We start from the raw sequence: 23,247 nt of genomic DNA, 5'->3' as shown, positions 1-23,247 counted from the left end.
GTGCCCCACTCAGGCTACCACATCCTCACTTGCATCCCATTGGGATTTTTGCACACTGCGTTGGTGTATGGTGTTTTTTTCTGCAATATTTAGCTGTCTTCTTGGATTTTCTGTTTGCACTCAGTCACATATTCACTTTAAGATGTTTTTTTTGTTCATGGTTTTGTTTGTTGCGGTTGCACCCGATTCAAGAGCCGAAAGGCTCACAGGGCTATACCTAATAAATGAACTTGAACTCTCTCAGGCCATCACCAGGACGATGCCCCCTGGGGCTGGCTGACATGCCGCACTTACTCTGGTGCTAGAGAGAAGCTCCAGACGCACAGTTACACTCCTGTAACAGAAGCTGTCGCGAACACCCGAGTGACACCATTACGTCACTACACTTATGTGCCGGTAGAGTCACAGTAACCCCCAACAAGACACTTGGATGCACTCTTGGAAACTTCTTCCACGATACTGCCAACCTCTCCAGTTTTATTCCACAACGTGATGCGATTTTTCACGAGATCACGATGATTGTTGTTCTCCTGCACCTGGTTGAGAGAGTGGGTGAGTGGGTGGTTGAGTCGGTGAGTGAGTGGGTGAGCATGTGGGTGAGTGCATTGTTTTGACCTGCAGTGTGGCGGTTCGATACAGTGTGAACAAAGACAGTGACTGCATCGCGCGCTTTCAGATGTTTTTCTGCGGCCGTCTGGAACGATCTTCCTTCCGATATTAGGAGGCCCTTGGAGCATTGCACTTTTAAATAATCTAAATTGAAAACTCATTTCTTTAGAACTGCTTTTTGTGTTTCGTTTGTTGTCCTTCCTGCCGCGGTTGGCTATGTACGGTGCGAAAGAAGTTCCACATGCAAAGACAAAGATCCACCGTATAGCCTGAACAGACTGTTGGGGCAGATGCTGTTAGCGAGCACTATGAAGCCAGCACGGCACACGAGGGGGTGGATGGCCAGCACCATGCCCGGCCGCCTTTGTCCCACAAGTGGCGAATTTTACACACCGCACCAGGTACTCGTTTGAGGCTGAGTCGACCTAGAGGAGGCCCAGAGCTGGTTCAGATAATCGTCACTGGTGTTGGCCGTGAGAGGGAATCGAACTCGGGTCACCGGGGTTCGTAGCGCAGCAAGTTAACCGGTACACTACCGCTCCCCACATACATATACACACATTATAGTGATATCAAATTTGCTTGCGTTCGCAATTATATTCCACATTTGCTGGACTTTTCCAGTGCGAACACAGATTATACCGCTCCAAAGTTCCTTTGCCCTGCAGTTCAGGCAATCTAAGCCTCGTCACGAGTCTCCATCAGCATCATAATTCGTAGCACTTACACCAGACATGCTGTCAGTTACACTAACACCATTAGTTATACTATTTTAATTATGCTACACCATTGCGTTAATGACATTGTTTTTATTATTTAACGGTTATTGTTTATGCTAATCTTTCATACATGTGTTGTTATTCTGTACCTATGTGGAGCTTCTTTCGCACCGTACGTAGCCAACCGTGCTAATCGGATATGCGGGGTGAAAGGACAACAAACTTAACACAAAAAGCAGTTCTAAAATGTTTACATTTTTATTCTAAATTTAAAAGTGCATAGCTGCAGTAGCTTCCTAGTATCGGAAATAAGAAAGGAAGAAATTTTAGAAAATCAAATAACAGTACTTTAAATCTTATTCTTGGTTCTTTCGGTAAAGTCACGTAGAAGGGAAATAATATAAATTGTTTTATATTTATATTATTTTATTATTTCCCTTCTACGTGACTTTACCGAAAGAACCAAGAATATGAATACCTGCAGTCACGAAAGCTTTAAATCAAAATAGTACTTTCAATCGTTTAACCAAAAACAATAATCTTATATATTAGCGTTTTTTTTTATATTACTTTCATTTAGCCACGAAGGGCCTGGGTGGGTGAGATGGATTACAACATGGTGATTGAGGACAACCATTAGTGCTACACAGCCCCGCGTCACGTTTGGACAATGCCCTCTTCAATGTCAAGGTCACGGTGTGGGGAAGTGACACGCCACCCGTCTGGAACTGGGGAGGGGGAAAAAATGTTTGGTCGCTTAGGAGCAACACAATCAGCCCGCATTGTCACCGGCAAAAACCCCCAAACAACACAGTGGTTCGATGCGTGCAGTCATCTCTCTACAAGTCCCGCATTACAACTGCATCGGCACTCAAGTGAACATAACTTGTTGTTTAAATCCCGAGTGCAATTGCAACATCACGCGGGCGGTTTATACTTTGAATGGGAAGCGAAGCTGCGTAACGCACCACGCGCACACATCCCGAAGCGATGTCGTACTGTCTCACGCTGCTATTGCTGCTCCTGCAGTCCCCACCTAATCCTAATCCGCAATGATGAGGACACATAACCATTATCCCCGTTTATCCTTACAGCCATTTGGGTCACATTCCTTACGAGCCAAACGAGGCTGACTTCATGCCCGAACGCGGCGCACTGACTGAAGCAACACAGTTTTTGTACATTTATTGACAGCATCAGAATTTTTATTTTATAATCTACTCTAAACACGCGTTGAATCACACGGATATTTGTGTGTGTGTGCGATTCCTTAACGTGTTAATAAATAGAAGTTGAGACATCGCTGGCCTCAAACTCACGTGGCTGTTGTGACAGAGCAGACACCGGAGCAGCGAGTGTCTCCTTTGCTGTCAGCCACTGGCTTCTGGAGTTCCAATTAAAATAGCAACAACTCTTACTACTCCACTGATCACATGCTCGAGTCAATAACCTGACTGCCGTGTCATCAATAAGGTGTGTGTGAATTGTACTCTCATAGGGAGCGGTGGTGCTGAGGTTAGCACGTTGCGCTACGAAACTGGCGACCCGGCTTCGATTCCCGCTCACGGCCAGCACCGGTGACGATGATCTGAACCGGTCCTGGGCACCCCCTAGGTCGACTCAGCCTCAAATGAGTAGCTGGTGCGGTGTGCAGTCAACATCGCCACTCGGGAGACAAAGGTGGCCGGGCGTGGTGCTGGCCACCCACACGCCCTTCGTGTGCCGTGCCGCCTTCATAGGTGCTGCTCGCTAACAGCATTTGCTCCTTATTCTCTTGATGACTTGCAGTGTTGAGGCGATTGTGGTTTTTAGATTGTTGTTGTCATACCCATTGTGACTACAAATGTAGAGTATGTAAAAAATTACCTTCAAATAAATAGCATCAGATATTAACTAGCAGTTAAAAATACAAATATTAAGTTTACGGGGTATCATCCTGCAATGAATACAACTTTCAAAACAGGTACAACATCTGAAAGCACTGTACGATAACTTTAACCTTAATACATTAATACAGAACAGACACGGAGTGTAAGTGCGCAAGACGAGTTAAAAGGTATTGTCAAAATAAGATTGTTAATTTTCTTCATGTTCGATTGACAGATTACACTGGTCAACACACTTTTTCTGGCATAAGGTATTCCAACGCTTTTTTAGGGTAATTTTGGGGTGCTGATTCCAAATCTGGCATTAGTTTTCGTCTATCACATCAGGTTTTTGAGATATCAAATATTGCATTTTCAATAAAAACGGCAGAAGAAAAATATTAAATAAATGTGGATATCTACATAAAATTATATTATAAACACACTATCCTAAAAATACAGCACCATATTTTAACACTAAAGCAGTCACTGACTCGCAACAACTTGCAATCATAAGTGACAGAGTTAATTTCGGGTAAAATCAATGAAAATGGGGTATGTCGATAGCATAAAATGAGATGTGATAGAGCAAATCTGAGATAAGATTTGGAATCAGCACCCTTAAATTAGTCTAAAACAGTTGCAAAAGTCCAGGCTTTGAAACAAATATGTATTGCTTAATCTTGCATGAAAAATCACAGCAGAACAGTGTGGCTCCATAGCAAGATCCTCCCAACAGCTGTATCAGTCGTGGGGAATTGTTTGACCATACTTCACCACGGGGGTCCGTGTGGGATACTTGAAATGAAGGGATCGGGTCAGACATGGCTCGCCACTGGTGTAAGCCGTGGGTGCTGGGAATGGAATTCAGGTGGCCCAGTCCACACATAGCCACTGCTGCATTATACCTGGTACATATAAATACATGGTCGTGCAGCCTCAATATCATCTAGTCGCAGTTGGGCTTAGAAGGGGGACATTCTTTTTTTTGGTAGAGTAATGAAGTTTCGTTTCTACTCAGCAGCGCAGCCATGGCAACAAACATACGGCATGAAACTACGAAGTGCAATCTTCATACTTCTGAAGTTGGTACAAACGCAGTGCAAGGGCGCCGGAGAATCACTACCAAAAATAATCGCGTCCAGCAAGGGCTTGGATGATGTTAGTTTTATAGCCATCCTTACACACTCCCTCCACTTACAACTTTTTTCACCAAAAGCATCTTACATCGGCTGTAATGGCAACAACAAGCTAGCCTACACATACGGCCGTCACGGCTGCTTCAGTGATACGACGACTTTGTGAAGTTTCATGTTCTCGGTGAGAACTGTATCGCACACACACACACTGCTTTGCTACTTTTCAAAGGTTATTTGCATCATGCACGGTACATCAATGGAATGCGGTGCGTTGCCACTAGAATAATTGTGAAAATCATGGGCTTATGGTCGGGGTGTAATCCGAACTGGTTGTTGTTGTTGAAGTGGATACTGTGCCCAAATGGCAGTCACTCGTCGCCCTTGAGGGCAGACCCCAGTGACTTGGCGTGCCGACTGTTTGGCTCGACTCCAGGTTTCGGTGGTCTGTCTCCTATGGCGCTGTCTTCACAACATTCAGCGACATGCAACGATACCTATACATCTCGCCACGGTGGCGAGATGTTAACTACCTCGCCTGGTATGCAGGCGGTCGTGGGTTCAATCCCGACCCTGACGCCTGCTGTATAGTTGGAGTTTGCGTGTCTCTCTCCTCGTGGTCCGGTTTTTCCTTCCACATTTATAATTATGAACACGCGTTTCGAGTATTTGGCTGCGATAAATGTCTACGTGATAAGCCACTTTGTTGAGCTATCATTATGACCAAGTCACTTCTGAAATAGAGCTATATAGCTCAGTGGGCCTTACCTAGTAAAATATTTTTTTTTGTTATAGTAAAGTTAATTATATACATTTTAAGTGCAGCATGTTAAGTAGCAAAGACTGAAATGTGAAATGTAATTACTCTGCAGAAAAATTGTATCTGTTAACTGTGGTGAACCTTCAGGGTATTATGTACGGCGTGTGTGTGTGTGTGTGCCTCATATAACACAGTGTACCTTTAAGTGGTGTATATGTAGTTCTCAGAGTCTCCACTTTGGCAGCTTCAGAACCCAAACCGGGTAACTCGCATGAAATGGATCGTGCAGTTTCCAATCACGAGCCGATCCGATGATTAACACCCCAGTAGAATACCACGCCACGTTCCAGCACTTTTCAAAACACGAGCCATTGAAGCCCAGGGGTAGAGAATACTAAAAATGTTAACCACATTCTTTATTCATGCTAAGAGCAGTGGTATTACATGTATTTGCTGAAGACTTCTGCAAATACAATCACAAGCCTGTTTTATTATTGAATTGCACCCCAGCTTGACAGAAGGAGGCAATTCATGCTCTTGATTTTCTAAATCCCTTGTTTCATGCATCACACGTGGGGCTGGGTGGGGGGGGGTCACAGGGTGCAGGTCTACCGAGTGTGCCACTCGAACGGAGAGGCAGGATGCGTGGTGTGGCAGAGGGTTCCAACAGCCCCCAACGCTGGGGAATGATTCGCCTCGGATCTGTGAATGCGCAGAGGGTCCTGCAGTTTTTAAAACATTACTTTTAAAATATATTTTTTAAACATTTATATGCGTATGCATGTTGACAGCTTTTGCATCTTCAGGATTTACCATCTCTCTTTTACAATTCGTTTTTAAAGTGGTTTTGCACACGACCAATGACTGAATGTTGAGGGTAGAATGTGGGGGGGGGGGGGGGTGAGAGACCTCTTTCAATCGTGGTGCGAACCGAAGTGGCGTCTTGAGCCACGATGAGGTGGAGGTGTGGACCGGCGCCCTCCTGCACAGGCCCTGCTGCTGCTGCTGCTCGTGTCTGCTGCTCAACAGACGGACCACACGCGAGCAGCAGGACAAAGAGGCCTTGTGCCCCACATTAGCCCTTTACTCCGCCCGACGATATTTGAGCACGTGTGTTTGTCATCTCATTGCACAGTGGTTTTCAGATGTTGCCATTCCTGTTTTTTTAGTTGTATAGGATTGTACACTTATTAACCATATTATATGCATTTCTAACGAGCAGTATTTAATGTACGTTCAATATTTATTTGATGGTTGTCTCGTACGTGTGTATGTTGAGCTTCTTTCGCACCGTACGTAGCCAACCGTGCTAATCGAAGGTGTGTAAACGATGTCTTATTTCATGATTTATTTCTGTGCAGCTCCTCGAAGCGATTTTTATTGGTAAAAGTGCCAGATTTAAAAAAAAGAACGTTTCATTGATTGTCCTCGTCACAAGGGAGGAGGCGACGTGGATCGAGATTGTACCACTGGTGGCTGTGTCATTTACACAATATTGTATTCAACACATTACATTGTAATCCGTCATACTCGTATCTGCCATCAGAAATGTTCAGGCTACACAGTGTGAATAATCTGCCCAGGTCATACATTCTGCAATCACATCCTGCTATATATGGTCTTCAAAACAGTGTACACGTATTTTAAGTTGTATGACCACATGCATTGACAGCAGCATTGGGTTATGTCACAGTCAATGCTTCAGTGGGAGCTCATTAAAGGATAATGCACGTTTCAGTTTCAAGATAGCTCACTGTGATATACAGCATGCGCAGAACCGTGAAGAACATTTAAATAATAATAATAGGATACTGGTGCATAATAGTAAATTAGTTGAGCTGTGAACACCGAAAACCTATTCTTATTCTGCATCATAGTTGACACTGGAAAAAAGGTCCCATCGATATAACTGCTGGACCCGAGCTAGAAGTGTTCTGATACTTCCATTGCCTTGGAACTGTTCACCCTTTGGCATTCGCAGGTCTCACACTGGTGGTGAGACCAGGCCATACCCCATGAAGAAGGCTGTCTCTGGTGTAGGCCAATTAGTTTTAAGGACAATGCAATTATTATCAGAGCATGTTTATTTGCATGTTTTGCCACAAATATCTGTGGTTAATGCAGACTTGATGCCTTGCAAAACGTATCTATTTTGGTGTTTGAACATCTTAACACCTCCTGTTTTATTGCCAGGAAAGATAAAATCTCTTCTTATTTTTCATCGTTTTGATACGGAAAAAAATGTCCCATAAATACCGACAGCCTCACTGATCCCCCCCACGTTCGCGATGCGTGAGGTCATCGCCGTCCTTGTACCACCGCGATGTCTACGGTGCCTCCCACTTAAGAGCGCGAAGCCACTTGCTGAAGAATGCGAAGCCAACTCATTCCCACCGCTCTGCCCACACCGCGTGCCTCAACATGAGCGTACATCCCGAGTCATCCTCATGGTGGTGGTGACAATTCCTTTAATATCCTCCTTTTGTGTTGCAATCACTCGCCATATCTCAAACACCTCTAGTCAAATAACAGCAACTTACTATTGAGCGGCTAAGTTAGCATCTAGCTCCTTAATAAAGGTATTTTTTGGGTTAGATTGCATAAACATAAGTGTGTCGTTAAACCCACCACTACCCTACACAGCCAATGAAAAAGGTTTGTCCTTGATTCCCATATTAATATAGATATCACTCATGCATAAAATACCATTTTCTTTAAACTCACGAATTATTTATCTTCTCTTCTAAAGGAGTTTCCAAGCTCTTTATCTGTATGAGTGTGCTTGGTTGCCCAGGAAAGCCTCCCCCATCTCATGACTCTTTGCAGGAGGCTCCTGCCAGGGTTTCTCGGGGGCGATGCTCGTTTTGATAAATACCAATTGAGTCATTTGCGGGTATTTTTTTTTTATTTGGCAAAATTTGGACCATAACTCTGGCACACACAATGGTCTACTATTGCAAAATATGTCACGGGAACTTTAACGTCCACTGTGAAAACAGATGGCGCTTCAGTAGTAACCAGGGCAGCCGCTGGAGTCGAACCGTGAAGCTCTGCAACAAAATCTTGGCCTGCTAAAAATCAATGTGCCTCTTGAACCCTATCTCATAGCCCCTCTCCATTGTGGACATTGCAGCCTGAAGATAGATGAGGACGGCTGGATGATGGTTAAGAGATGAAGAAAAATAAATGAAAAAATGTGTAGAGAATAAGTGGAGAAAAAGGGGAGGCTAGCATTAGCTGGGATTGAGTGAACAATGGTAAGTGAATGAGACCAAGTAAGTGGATGTAAAGTATATATATAATAAAAATAGACGTGATTTATTATTATTATTTTATTTTACATTTTTCGTTTTTACATGACTGCATACAGGACTGTAACTGAAAGATACTCGCATTGCAAGCTCAGTTCCGACACAGTGATGCTCTTGGTGATGGTGGTGACAGCAGTGGAAGTGATGCATTACTGTTAATCATCACTTGATGAGGCCCTGGGCGAGGCTGGCTTCATCCAGAGTGTAGCTTACATTGCTCTTGTCAGTCAAGAGTGTGTCCCTCATTTTCTGGTCAGTACACGTGGGTCAAGTGATGGTGTCTCCCGCATTGTTATAATCAGTAAATGTGGGTCCATTAAAGGTGTGTCTCGCATTGCTCTCGTCAATGAACGTGGGTCCATCCATGCTGTCTCCCACATTGTTCTCTTCAGCGAATTTGGATTGACCCATGGTGTCTTTCGAATTGGTCTCATCAGTGAATGTGGGTCCATCGATGGATTCTACCACATTGTTCTCGTCAGTAAATGTGGGTCCGTCCATGGTGTCTCCTGCAGTGTTCTCGTAAGTGAATGTGGGTCCATTGATGGTGTCTCCTGCATTGGTCTCATCAGTAAATGTGGGTCCGTCCATGGTGTCTCCCGCATTGGTCTCATCAGTTAATGTGGGTCCATCCATGGTGTATCCCGCATTGTTTTCGTCAGTGAATGTGGGTTCAATGACAGTGTCTCCCGTATTGTTCTTGTCAGTGAACGTGGGTTCATTGATGGTGTCTCCTGCATTGTACTCGTCAGTAAACGTGGGACCATTAATGTTGTCTCCCGCATTGTTCTTGTTAGTGAATGTGGATCCATTGACAGTGTTTCCCGTATTCTTGTCAGTGAATGTGGGTCCATTCATGGTATCTTCCGCATTGTTCTCATAAGTCAATCTGGGTTCATGCATCCTGTCTTCTAAATTGTTCTCGTCAGCAAATGTGGGTTCGTGAATGGTTTCTCCTGCATTTTTCTTTTCAGTAAACGTGGATCTATTTATGATGTCTCCAGCATTGTTTTCGTCATCAAATGTGGGTTCATCCATGGTGTCTCCCGGATTGTCATCAGCGAATGCAGGTCCATTCACGGTGTCTCTTGCATTGTTCTCATAAGTGAACGTGGGTCCTTCCATGTTGTTGCCCGCATTGTTTTCTTCAGCAAATGTGGATAGATCCATGGTGTCTTCCGCATTGTTCTCATCCGTGAACGTGGGTCGATTGATGGTGTCTCCTGCATTGTTCTCTTCAGCAAATGTGGATCGATCCATGGTGTCTCCCGCATTGTTCTGATCCGTGAACGTGGGTCCATCCATCCTGTCTCCTGCATTGTTCTCGTCATCAAATGTGGCTTCATCCATGGTGTCTCCCGCATTGTTCTCGTCATCAAATGTGGTTTCATCCATGGTGTCTCCCGCATTGTTTTCGTCAGTGAATGTGGGTTCAATGACAGTGTCTCCCGTATTGTACTCGTCAGTAAACGTGGGACCATCCATGGTGTCTCCCGCATTGTTCTGAGTAGTTAATGTGGATCCATTGATGGTGTCTCCCGTATTGTTCTTGTCAATGAACGTGGATCCATCCATGCTGTCTCCCGCATAGGTCTCTTCAGCGAATTTAGGTCCATTGACAGTGTTTCCCGTATTCTTGTCAGTGAATGTGGGTCCATTCATGGTATCTCCAGCATTGTCCTCATAAGTCAATCTGGGTCCATCCATGCTGTCTTCTAAATTGTTCCCGTCAGCAAATGTGGGTTCATCCATGGTGTGTCCCGCATTCTTGTCAGTGAATGTGGGCGTGCCATCACCAAAACTGTATTGTCCGAGTGGGTGTGTATTGTCACCTCTGGGAGGGTGTCGTCTGTATAGTTGTGAGTCGTCAATTCTAAAAGGGCGCTGGCCCAGAAAGTGCATCATGTTGCCTGTGAGAATGTGTTGTCGCTCTGGATCTGTATTGTTACTCTTGACACGGTGTTGTCTGTGTGAGTATGTACTGTCAAGGAGTTGTTTGTGTTTGCGTGTACTGTCGGGTCCATTGATGATGTCTTCCGCATTGTTCTCGTTAGTGAATGTGGGTCCATCCATGCTGTCGCCCGCATTGTTCTCTTCAGCGAATGTGGATCCATTGATGGTATCTCCCGAATTGTTCTCATCAACGAATGTGGGTCTATGCATGATGTCTCTCACATTGTTCTCATAAGTTAATGTGGGTTCATCCATGCTGTCTCCCGCATTGTTCTCTTCGGCAAATTTAGGTCCATTGACAGTGTCTCCCGTATTCTTGTCAGTGAATGTGGGTCTATGCATGGTATCTTCCACATTGTTCTCATAAGTCAATCTGGGTCCATCCATCCTGTCTCCTACATTGTTCTCGTCAGCAAATGTGGGTTCATCCATGGTATATTCCGCATTGTTCTCATAAGTAAATCTGGGTCCATCCATGCTTTCTTCTAAATTGTTCTCGTCAGCAAATGTGAGTTCATCCATGGTGTCTCCCGCCTTCTTGTCAGTGAACGTGGGTCCATTGATGGTGCCATCACCATAACTATATTGTCTGAGTGGGTGTGTATTGTCACCTCTGGGAGGGTGTCGTCTGTAGAGTTGTGAATCGTCAATTCTAAAAGGGTGCTGGCCCAGAAAGTGCATCATGTTGCCTGTGAGAATGTGTTGTCGCTCTGGTTCTGTATTGTTACTCTTGACACGGTGCTGTCTGTGTGAGTATGTACTCTCAAGGAGTTGTTTGTGTTTGAATGTACTGTCGGGTCCATTGATGATGTCTTCCGCATCATTCTCGTCAGCAAATGTGGGTCTATTGATGGTATCTCTCGCATCATTCTCGTCAGTGAACGTGGGTCCATTGGTGGTGTCTCTTGCATTGTACTCTTCAGTGAACATGGGTCCTTTGATGGTGCCATCACCTAAACTGTAATGTCCGTGTGGGTGTCTATTGGGACCTCTGGGATGATGTCGTCCGTATGGTTGTGAATTGTCAATTCTAAAAGGATGTTGGCCCAGAAAGCGCATTGTTTTGCCTGTGAGAATGTGCTGTCTCTCTGGGTGTGTATAGTCACTCTTGACACGGTGTTGTCTGTGTGAGTATGTACTGTCAAGGAGTTGTCTGTGTTTGTGTGTACTGTCGGGTCCATTGATGTCTTCCGCATTGTTCTCGTCAGCGAATGTGGGTCGATTAAAGGTGTCTCTTGCATTGTACTCGTCAGTGAACGTTGGTTCATTGATGATATCTCCCACATTCTTCTCGTCAGCAAATGTGGGTCCATTGATGATGCTATCAGCAAAACTGTATTGTCCACGTGGTTTTGTAGCTGCACCTCTGGGAGGGTGTTGTCCGTATCGCTCTGAATCGTCAATTCTAAAAGGGCGTTGGTTAAGAATGCGCATTATGCTTTCTTTGAGAATGTGCTGTCTCTCTGGCTGTGTACTGTCACCCTCGACACTGTGTCTACGTGGGTGTGTAGTGCCATCTCTGGGAGGGTGTCGTCCGTATGGTTGTGAATCGTCAATTCTAAAAGGACGTTGGCCCAGAAAGCGCATTATGTTGCCTGTGGGAATGTGCTGTATCTCTGGGTCTGTATAGTCACTCTTGACACGGTGTTGTCTGTGTGGGTATGTACTGTCAAAGAGTTGTATGCGTTTATGTGCAATGCCATGAATGGGTCGGTGTTGTTTGTATAGGTTCGAATCAGCGTATCTACGGTGTTGCTTCAGAAAGTGCAATACGCTGTTTCTGAGACTGTGCTGTCTCTCTTGGGGTGTATTGTCACTCTGTCGTGTCTGTGGGTGTGCTCGGTCACAGGTGAGGCTATGTTGTCGGTGTGCATGTGTGCTGCCAAGAGCGAGATTGGGCCATGGATGATGTCTGAGTGGGTGTACTTTGTCAACCCTCAGAATGTGCTGCAGGTATTGTCTCGGTGTAAGATCACTATCAACCCTGAGAATGGGGTCCAGGTGTTGTATGTGTGAGTGTGCATCACCGCTTCTGAGATGGGATGGTTGCCAAACATGGTTTTGTGCTGAGTGTACATTTCCTGTCACCATTTCTCTGGAGGTCTCTTCGCTTCCAGTAATCAGATTGAGTAAATGTTCAGTGAACCTGTCTGTCGATTTGTCAGAAGATCTGTTCGAAGGTCTGGCTATAGAACTGGTCGAATAGCTGGTTGTAAGCCAGGAAAAAGATCGGCTGGTAGGTCTGGCTGTAGTACTGGTGGTAGGTGTTGTTGTGAGTCTAGTAATAGAACTGGTTGTAGGTCTGGCTGTAGAACTGGGAATTTGTTTTGTGAGTCCAGTAACAGGTCTGGTGGTAGGTATGGCTGTAGATTGGTTGGTCGGTGCTGGCTCCAGCGAGCACACTGGCCGGTCGATATTGGCCCTGCAGATCTCATCCTAGAGGCCGGCGGGAGTATCGACAAGGGAGAGTGTCAGGGTTGGCAAACATTAGGTATGTTATAATTCATTAAGATAGAAGCTTACACTCATTTTTCATGCATTCATTTGTGTCTAAGGGCTATAAAATACGATTAATCATCATCAATCATTGTATAGCCACTGCAGGATGAAGGTCTCTGCATGTCATCTCCATCCGTTATAGTCCTACCATACCAGAATTAATCCAGCTCCCTCAACTTGAATTGTAAAAAGGTCTCGCGACGTCACTAAAGTGCCACAATGATACACCGCTTACTATAACTTGAAAATAAATGATGAAGTGAACCTCAAACTTGTGTGGGACATCTCGTGATGTACATGCGACATGTGCAGATCCTATGATAAGCACTGTTTTGAATTGGTCAGAATACTGTAAATTCTGCTTGTACAATTTAACAGAGCAGTTCAGTTAAATGGTCCTCCTGCACACATTGATTCACTGCAGTTACTGTCTTACTTCTTTATCACTCTTTAATGGGCACGACCAATCATTGTGCCCAGGAAATTCACACATTGATGCCCTTCCTATCAAGATGACAATTTCCTGGTATCCCTACTGTGTCCAACAACTACACTGCAGGAGATTTAACATTCTCCTGTTCTCACCTGTTCGACTGAGGAGTTATTTTCTATCATCTCTTTCACCGAGTTTCTACAAAGTTGTTCAATAAAGTCTATACATCTCATCTTATCTGCTGTGCCCTTAGTTTCTGATTTTGGAACTCCCATTGTTTATTTTCCCAAGTTCTTATAGACTTGCTCTATTCCAAAAAGTCGGTCGGTGATTTCTTGCTCGAATGAGCATTGGGGCGATACTATGTGTTGTATTTATCATTCATGTTTTGTTGCTGGCTGCTTTGCATTATGGGGCTTTAGGCCTGTGTTGAATATAGACAATAAAATATTTTTGATTAAATTGTGCCTGTTCATGTAAACACCAGATGTGGAGCTAGAATTCGTTTTAAGTATTTTTTTAAAGATCACGTGCCAATCCAAAAACCCCATTTAATTTGCAATCCATACTCAGTGTGTGAATAAAAAAAAATACTATTAAACTATAAACATAACAATGTTTATTTTCCCAGGTAAGGCCCACTGAGCTATATAGCTCATTTTTAGAAGCGACTTGGCCACAAATGACAGCTCAATGAAGTGGCTTATGTGGAAATTTATAGCAGCCAAATATGTAAATCAGGAGGGAAAAACCGGAGGACCCGAAGAAAAATCCACACAACCAAGGAGAGAACATGAAAACTCCAAATATACAGGCGTCAGGGTCGGGATCAAACCCACGACCTCCTGAATACCAGGCGAGGTAGTTAATATCTCGCCACCGTGGCACCCCACGAGGTAGTTAATATCTCGAAGCAACCTGCACTCACCTGGGGGAGCCCGACCAAATCAGGCCGCACAGGTGCATCGCTGGCGCACATGTACAACGCCCGCTCACACTCGTACAGCACCCGCTCACACGTCGTGTTGGCCTCCCGCTCCACTCTTTGCTTTTCCTTCACAGTCATCTCGTTCAACTCCTCTGTCACGGCCTCCAGCACCTCTACCACGGCATCTCGGGTCAGCGTGGCCTCTGAACGCTCGTCGGCCTTGCGTGATGCCGCAGGCCGATGTGTCTTGCAGGAGGGCTGCTCCTTGAGTTTGGCCTCGAGCGTTTGCAGGCCACTCTCCGACTGGCAGTAGTCGAGGATTGCGGCGCGGGCACAGCAGTGGGCCATCTTTAGCCACGGGGATGGACGAATGGACCAAGGAACATGTGGGCAGACAGGCAGATGTTTTAGTATCAAATTGGTGAGAACCTGCATTAAATAAATGAACTTAAACAAGGAAACATCGTTTCTTTCTCACAGCTCTTTGTCAATCCACTTATGGATGAAAAAAATAAGAAGACAATATTCCTCCTTGACATATGGCTCCCTCCGCATGAATATAAACAATTTTCAACACATCCCATTATCTACACGGCATTCTGTGAGTGCATAATTTAACCAGCTTTGGTTGAACACAAGCAAACTCTGGACTGGTCTCAACGTACAGTGTATCACCACAAGTCACGCTGGCTTAGACCAATGCTGGTGATCTACCAGATGTTTATCGGGTAAGGATTTTTTAGATATGGGTCCTAATTCTATGAAAAATCATATAATACATAAATCTATATCATGAGTGTTTTTGTGAGAGACAATCGCAAATCCGGTTTGGGGAGGCCTTTATCCATCGCCCCAACGCAGCATCGGTGCCTCTCTCACTCACTCTACGAATTACCCGCAGCCAAGCCTCACCATGCAGCACAAGTCCAATTCGTCCTGGGGCTCTGCGTGGCGGAATCTCGCGTGGCAGAAGCACCCGTATCCGGAGGAGAGGTTCTTGGCGACGTCCACCTGCTTGCACCGCAGCATCGAGAGGACGGACGCGCGGCCTGCGCTCTCGCGCTGTGCCACGGCCACATTCAGCAGCAGCAGCAGCGGTGGCAGCAGCAGCAGCAGCAGCCTCAGCGACAGCTTCTGCGAAAAGATGGCGCCGTAGCTGGAGGTCGCTTTGCCTCGGGTACAACTTGAGCGTGAGGACGTTTCCATCTGGAGAGAGAGAGAGAAGCGGCCACAGAGTGGTTAGGTCTAAGTCATTGGAGTGCTTTATTTTATTCCCAATTATATTCCAGTTGGCTCAAATGGCAGCCGCACACCCTGGTATACGCAGATAATTTTGAAGTTGTTGCCACACCATTTTCGATTTTACAAGGAACGACACGTCCAATAGTTGCTCGTCCTTAGTGAGCAACTGGGATAGAAATTTACAATCAAAGATCATGTGACCACCCAACACTGTGTACTCTTAGACCAATCCCAGGTAGTCAACACCTTTTTACCAATCTCCATTTGCCTCGGCTACACAGAACCCTGCTGCTCTACGCTATTGCATAGAGTTACCATAGTTGCTCATGTTTGATGCGTTGCTGGCAACAGTTGGCCATCTCACTGGCATGGTCACAGAAAAGTGGCACGTGCACAGGGGCTCACATAGTTTTATCTCAAGTTTAGAGTAAAATGACAGGAAAATTAACACACGTATTTCACGACACCAACAGCAGTATGATTAGGATGAAAACATTTACATAGTACCATTATGATAAAAAAAAAACATTTTTTATCGTATGGACAGGCTGCCTCTTATAACACCATTTCCTTACGAGGTTCTGTCCTGGAGGAAAATTCCTGAACGATTCAAAATTCCTGCGCGAGAACACGCGGCATGCAACACTCCCTGCCTTCTCCGAGCCGCTCGCTCAATCAGTGAAAGAGAAGCGCACGCTCAGTGGTGCTGAGCCAACCAGCGCTCCCGCCTCTGCCCGCCAGCCTTGAACGCTTCCCGTGGAACGTGTGTTTGGTTATTTGACCTTTGGTAACAGTTTTGTTGCTTCATCCTGATTGCAATTTTGACACACAATGTCTGGGGAAAAAGGCCTGCAAGTGATAGTTCTGGTAATGTGGCTAAACAAAGGAAAGGCATCAGTATGGATGTAAAAAATAAGGTTATACGATGTGCGGAGGCTAGGAGAGCGTCCGGTTAGTTACACTGGTGAGTACATAACTTCTTTATATTTTTATGTCATTGTCATTCAAAGTAATTTTTATTTATAAAATGCTTTAATACATGCATCATGTGTACAGTATCATTAAGGCTATTATTTCATGTCATCAAACCCATGTCCGATTTCAAATCTCGCAGTTTTATTTAAAAAATGTAGGGCAATTGTTGATGATGAAAAAAACATTTTACATTTAGTGTATGGTGCACTCATTGGTCATCAGTCTGAGACCAACTCACTTTAATCAAGACCGATTAAAACCAGGATTCGAACACAGGTCTAAGCAATACTCGGTCAGTGTCCCCAACACAGCCATTATAACGTTTGCGAATGACACCACAGGATCTTGAACGACCCGTGTATAGCAGACGGTGCATATTGTATTGCTAATACACCCGGCAAAAAGGTACCATTTTTAAATCCGTTATATTAAGTTCGCTTGCTTGCTTACGACCGTGCAAATCTTTCGGTCGTTTTTTAACCCACTTCCCGTGATCCAATCGAGCTGACATTTTCCACACAGACTCGTTGTGCGTGACAATTAATGTTCGTGAAAATTTTTTTCCAAAATTTTACACTTTTTAGGACAAAAATATTATATTTAATTACCAATTGCTTAATGGTGCAATGCAATCATCTGACCCATAGGTGGCAGCCATCTCAAGCCAGAGGACTCCAGCTGCCACGCATATAAAGGATTTATAGTGAAAAAAAGGGTCCTCCGGCTTCTCCCTCCACATTTAAAAACGTGCGTTTAGAGTTAGTTCGGTTGCTGTATATTTTACACATAAGTCACTTAATTTGTGATAGCCACGTCGCTTCTGAAATAGAGTTATATATAGTTCAGTGAGCTTTACCTGGAAAATAAAAAATTGTTCAATTGAAGTTGTCTCCCCAGTGATGATGTATTACAAACTGGACCAGATAATCAATCATTAAGGTCGTGTCGACAACTCTCAACTTGGTGTTGCCCTTCTGGGTCTTATCAGCAGTCACACTGCTACTGTGTGACCAGATGTCATTTGGCAAGTGTCCTCTCCGAACGCCAGGTGTACTTGAATTATACAAAAACACTTAAAATGATTCACGTTATCTTAATGTTACATGCTTTGAAGATAGTTAAATAGCTTAAAATCCATAATATCGCACGCTCTAAACGCACACCCACCGTTGAGATGTGAATATATAAAAATGACGATATGAATACACAGTACGGTATATTTAACGTTAATTAATTACGCAAGGTGACGATGTTAAATGTGACATTTAACAATTGCAATTAACGGACCATGCTCAATCCACTGCTGGACGAAGCCCTCTTCCGTGCCGGGTCGCTCACGCCGTGTGTCCTGTTCAGCGCGTTGGACCATCGTGTGCCGAGACCGGCTCAGATATCCACCACCCCCACTATCAACCCCGATATCCAGTCGTGTATCTGGACGAAATGATACAGAAGTTACCGCGATGTTCCAGGGGGTAACTTTGTTCACTGCGGAGTTACAAATTCCCCCGCGCCACGTGGGCGGCGGTGGGCGGGGCAACCGCCAAACCGTCACGACCGTAACGGCCGTGACGTCACCCTCCGATATCGATTCGCCGATTGACGTCGACGAATCGATATCGAAGCTGGCTTCCGCGTTCCTCGACGCGTTTCCTCGATTCGCATCGATTGTGTGCGGTCCGCGTTCGAATCGATCCGTTAAAATTTACAATAGAGATTCATACTCGAAGGTTTTTTCGGTAAAGTCACGTAGGTAAAAATAAATAATAAAAATAATAGAAATAATACATATTTATTTATATTATTAAAGTCACGTAGGTAAAAATAAATAATAATAAATAATATGACTAATAAATATTTTATTTCTGTCAAGTCACGTAGGTAAAAATAAAAAATAATAGAAATAAAATAGTAATTATTTCTATTAAATAAATAGTAGAAATTATAAAAAATAAATTATGTATTATTTCTATTACTTTTATTATTTATTTTTACCTACGTGACTTTACCGAAAAAACCTAAGAGTACAAATATATAAATAGCAGGGGCGTTCCTTGCCTCTATAAAACATTCACCCAGTATTTGGTTGACTCTTGCCTGGCCACTATTGAGACACTGAATGGCGAAACCGGTCCAGGGTTTGCTTGTGTTGAACCAATACTGCTGATTGTTGTGTACTCCCACAAGAAGGCCACGTGGCTAATGGGATGTGTAAATTATACTTTAGTTGTTTTTTACGTGGAGGCACAGATATGGTCTGCTGGGAACTGATGCTTCAAAGTCTCCATTAGAGGCGTTCCGGATTTTAACTTTGGTGACTCGCGTTTTGCTTAATGTACGGTATGATAATTGTTTTTTTACCCTTCTATCTGGCAACAAAACTGACACCTTTTTACAAGGAGTCACGTTTGCATAGACCGCAATACCTGCAGTCATAATACAAACAAAAGACTTTTGGCGTCATCTGGTCCAACCCATGTGAGACTAGGCTCTAAGGAAAGCTGTCTCGGGTGTGGACCAATCAACTTCAAGGACAGTGCACGTTATCAGAGTTATGTCTTTTGTTTGTATTTATGACTGCAGGTATTGCGGTCTATGCAAACATGACTCCTTGTAAAAAGGTGTCAGTTTTGTTGCCAGATAGAAGGGTAAAAAAACAATTATCATATTTTTACTGGCAAATGAGGATCCCATGGTGTAATGTACGGTAGTTACGTGTTTATTTTGTGTCTCTTGTTTAATATAACAGCACCGTGCCTGGCCCTGACTAAGTAATATATTTGCTGCCATACATTACAAGATCGAACACGGGGCCCTACGTTGGGCAAATGCAGTGGGCGACGAATTTATCAATCATCAGGCGCGTGCAGCGTGCGCCAGCTTCATCCAAATGTGATGAGAGGAGACGCGCCATGGGTGAAGGCGACACCGAAGCGTGTGAACCCAGCCACATCCCGTCCCCTGCAACCTCTCTCTGCCCACTACTCTATTTAGGGGCCGTCCATAAATGACGTCACGCGATTTTGACGATTTTTGACCCCCCCCCCCCCCTTCGTCACACGGCGTCACAAAAGTCAGACCCCCCCCTCAAATATGACGTCACAAAGCTCTGCCCCCCCCCCCAAATCGCTTTAAACTATTGTCATTGTAGTGCGTATTTAATGTGCCGCTGCATATCAAGAGGAATTTAGCATATTTATGGGAAATGCAGGGATGTGATTAGTACTACATATGCCCGTGCATTATACAGGATTCCTCTTGATATGTAAATTCTTTTGTCGAAGCGCCCTTTCCCCCCCTCCTAACCCAGCTTATATATATGCTCCAAGCTCGTGTGCTGTTTCATTCAGACGCTGTCTCCCCGACAGACCTGGTTTTCACCTGAGGACGGCTGCTTGCGTTGTGGCCGAAACGTCGTGAGAATTATTTTATTATGTTTTATTTTTATTATTTTATTACTTCCCTTCTACGTGACTTTACCGAAAGAACCAAGAAGATGAATCCCTGCAGTCACGAAAGCTTTAAATCGAAATTTAAGGGAGTTAGCATTTGAACGTGCGACCTATCGACTGCCGCCGCCTTGTGGCTACAGTAGAGAATTGCATTCCGTGCTTATTGTGAGCCCTCTGGTGGCTTATCACAGTGCAGAATTACTGTGATATTTTATTTAGAATGTATTAACTTATATTTCATATGTGCAGACATGCATGACATAACATGTGATACTGTACTGTAACGTATTTGTGTGTCTACTGCATATTAAAGTTTTGGCAGCGTGAGTGACGCTAAAACTAACGTTGCTCCCAGTAATCATTGATCCGTTGAAGTATTAAAATGCATTTTTTTAAAAATACAAAAACACATCTTTTATAAATAGTTATAGAATTTTTGTATTGTACGTAACGATGCCCAAAAATACTGCTACAAATGATAAAGTAAAGAAAATAATAGTTTATGAAGTTATTTTTTAAAATATATTATAACGGCGGTTGGATTTGAACCCGTTACCTTTTGACTCCTGATGCCTTGCGGCGAGGTTTGTAAGTACAATATATATAAAAAACAATAATTTAATTTCGATTTAAAGCTTTCGTGACTGCAGGGATTCATATTCTTGGTTCTTTCGGTAAAGTCACGTAGCAGGGAAATAAAAAATAATAAAAATTAAATAGTACAATTCTTACTATTTCTCACTATTTAATTGTTTATTTTTTATTATTATTTCCTTTCTACGTGACTTTACCAAAAGAACCAAGAATAATTATTAAATAAAAAAGGGGCCTAAGGTCATCACGGTACTGAATGAAGCTACAGGCGGCGCGACACCTTCTCACCTCATGCTAGTGGATTGATTTTGAATGGAAACCCTCCTACGAATTTGGTGGTTCCCGGAACCGACGTTAGACCCCCTTAATAAAAAGTCGAGGGGCTAAGCCCAGTGCGCCACTGCGCCAGTTGGTAACTAACGGCACCTCTTCGCCATATAACTGCTACATGTTCTCCGGCCGTACATCTTCGATGTATTAATCGCTAATTAAACAATAACACATCTGGTGTACATACTTTCAGAATATTTTGTTTAATGTCATAATCCCGATGAACACCGCAACAAATTACTAAGTAAAAATGATTGTTTATAAGTCATAAATAAAAAAGTATTATTCAGGTTGGATTTGAACGCTTGACTTGGCGATTGCCGCCACCTTGTGGCTACGGTAGAGTATTGCACTCCGTGCTTAATGTGAGCCCTCTGGTGGCTTATTACAGTGCAGAATTACTGATATTTTATTTTTTATTCATTAACTGACATGTCATATCTGCAGACATGCATGACATAACATGTGATACTGTATTGTAACGTATTTGTGTGTCTACTGCATATTAAAGTTTTGGCAGCGTGAGTGACGCTAAAACTAACGTTGCTCCCAGTAATCATTGATCCGTTGAAGTATTAAAATGCATTTTTTTTTAAATACAATAACACATATTGTATAAATAGTTATAGAATTTTTGTATTGTACGTAACGATGCCCAAAAATACTGCTACAAATGATAAAGTAAAGAAAATAATAGTTTATGAAGTTATTTTAAAAAAAATATATTATAACGGCGGTTGGATTTGAACCCGTTACCTTTTGACTCCTGATGCCTTGCAGCGAGGTTTGTAAGTACAATATATATAAAAAAACAATAATTTAATTTCGATTTAAAGCTTTCGTCACTGCAGGGATTCATATTCTTGGTTCTTTCGGTAAAGTCACGTAGCAGGGAAATAAAAAATAATAAAAATTAAATAGTACAATTCTTACTATTTCTCACTATTTAATTGTTTATTTTTTATTATTATTTCCTTTCTACGTGACTTTACCAAAAGAACCAAGAATAATTATTAAATAAAAAAGGGGCCTAAGGTCATCACGGTACTGAATGAAGCTACAGGCGGCGCGACACCTTCTCACCTCATGCTAGTGGATTGATTTTGAATGGAAACCCTCCTACGAATTTGGTGGTTCCCGGAACCGACGTTAGACCCCCTTAATAAAAAGTCGAGGGGCTAAGCCCAGTGCGCCACTGCGCCAGTTGGTAACTAACGGCACCTCTTCGCCATATAACTGCTACATGTTCTCCGGCCGTACATCTTCGATGTATTAATCGCTAATTAAACAATAACACATCTGGTGTATATACTTTCAGAATATTTTGTTTAATGTCATAATCCCGATGAACACCGCAACAAATTACTAAGTAAATATGATTGTTTATAAGTCATAAATTAATAAGTATTATTCAGGTTGGATTTGAACGCGTGACCTGGCGAATGCCGCCGCCTTGTGGCTAGGGTAGAGTATTGCAGTCCGTGCTCATGGCGAGCCCTTTGGTGGCTTATCACAGTGCAGCATTACTGTGAGTTTTTATTTTAAATTCATTAACTTACATTTCATATGTGGACACATACATGACATAACATGTGATACTGTATTGTAACGTATTTGTGTGTCTACTGCATATTAACGTTTTGGCAGCGTGAGTGACGCTAAAACTAACGTTGCTCCCAGTAATCATTGATCCATTGAAGTATTAAAATGCATTTTTTTAAATACAATAACACATCATGTATAAATAGTTATAGATTTTTTGTATTGTACGTAACGATGCCCAAAAATACTGCTACAAATGATAAAGTAAAGAAAATAATAGTTTATGAAGTGAATTTATTTAAATATATTATAACGGCGGTTGGATTTGAACTATTGACCTTTTGACTCCTGACGGCTTACGGCGAGGTTTGTAAGTACAGTCTCAAAAAAAAACACTAATAATAAAATTTCTATTTAAAGCTTTCGTGACTGCAGGGATTCATATTCTTGGTTCTTTCGGTAAAGTCACGTAGCAGGGAAATAAAAAATAATAAAAATTAAATAGTACAATTCTTACTATTTCTCACTATTTAATTGTTTATTTTTTTGTATTATTTCCTTTCTACGTGACTTTACCAAAAGAACCAAGAATACTAATTAAATAAAATAGGGGCCTAAGGCCATCGCGGTACTGAATGAAGCTACAGGCGGCGCCGACACCTTCTCACCTCATGCTAGTGGATTGATTTTGAATGGAAACCCTCCTACGAATTTGGTGGTTCCCGGAACCGACGTTAGACCCCCTTAATAAAAAGTCGAGGGGCTAAGCCCAGTGCGCCACTGCGCCAGTTGGTAACTAACGGCACCTCTTCGCCATATAACTGCTACATGTTCTCCGGCCGTACATCTTCGATGTATTAATCGCTAATTAAACAATAACACATCTGGTGTATATACTT

General features: G+C 43.2%; 1 protein-coding gene across 4 annotated transcripts; it reads right to left on the bottom strand.

Annotated features, from left to right (window-relative positions):
• Positions 1–1,957: 1,957 nt before the first annotated feature.
• Positions 1,958–22,189, bottom strand: LOC133349205 (uncharacterized). Of its 4 annotated transcripts, XM_061562490.1 has the most exons (5): positions 20,439–20,708; positions 15,126–15,419; positions 14,214–14,561; positions 5,999–6,107; positions 1,958–5,791 (listed from the first exon to the last, which is right to left on the bottom strand). In XM_061562490.1, the coding sequence occupies exons 1-5, from the start codon at positions 20,538–20,540 to the stop codon at positions 5,649–5,651; spliced, it is 996 nt and encodes a 331-aa protein (XP_061418474.1). In that variant the 5' UTR covers positions 20,541–20,708; the 3' UTR covers positions 1,958–5,648. The 4 variants fall into 4 exon arrangements, with proteins under 4 accessions (XP_061418474.1, XP_061418473.1, XP_061418472.1 ...); XM_061562489.1 differs by lacking the exons at positions 1,958–5,791; positions 5,999–6,107; positions 20,439–20,708 and adding exons at positions 6,161–12,789; positions 21,563–22,189; XM_061562488.1 differs by lacking the exons at positions 1,958–5,791; positions 5,999–6,107; positions 20,439–20,708 and adding exons at positions 6,161–12,789; positions 20,765–20,876.
• Between the last annotated feature and the right edge of the window lie 1,058 nt (positions 22,190–23,247).

Source organism: Lethenteron reissneri, chromosome 29 (assembly GCF_015708825.2).
Source record: "Lethenteron reissneri isolate LAM-NWPU_2019-01 chromosome 29, ASM1570882v1, whole genome shotgun sequence".
Classification (NCBI taxonomy): domain Eukaryota; kingdom Metazoa; phylum Chordata; class Hyperoartia; order Petromyzontiformes; family Petromyzontidae; genus Lethenteron; species Lethenteron reissneri.
The sequence above is the reverse complement of the archived record's forward strand: the minus strand, read 5'-3'. Positions and strand labels throughout refer to the sequence as shown.

Coding starts and splice junctions, on each gene's coding strand:
- LOC133349205 (XM_061562487.1), bottom strand. Junction 14,562..15,125: donor AATTGGACTTGTGCTGCATG/GTGAGGCTTGGC, acceptor CCGTGGCTAAAG/ATGGCCCACTGCTGTGCCCG. Junction 12,790..14,213: donor ATTTGGTCGGGCTCCCCCAG/GTGAGTGCAGGT, acceptor GCCGGCCTCTAG/GATGAGATCTGCAGGGCCAA.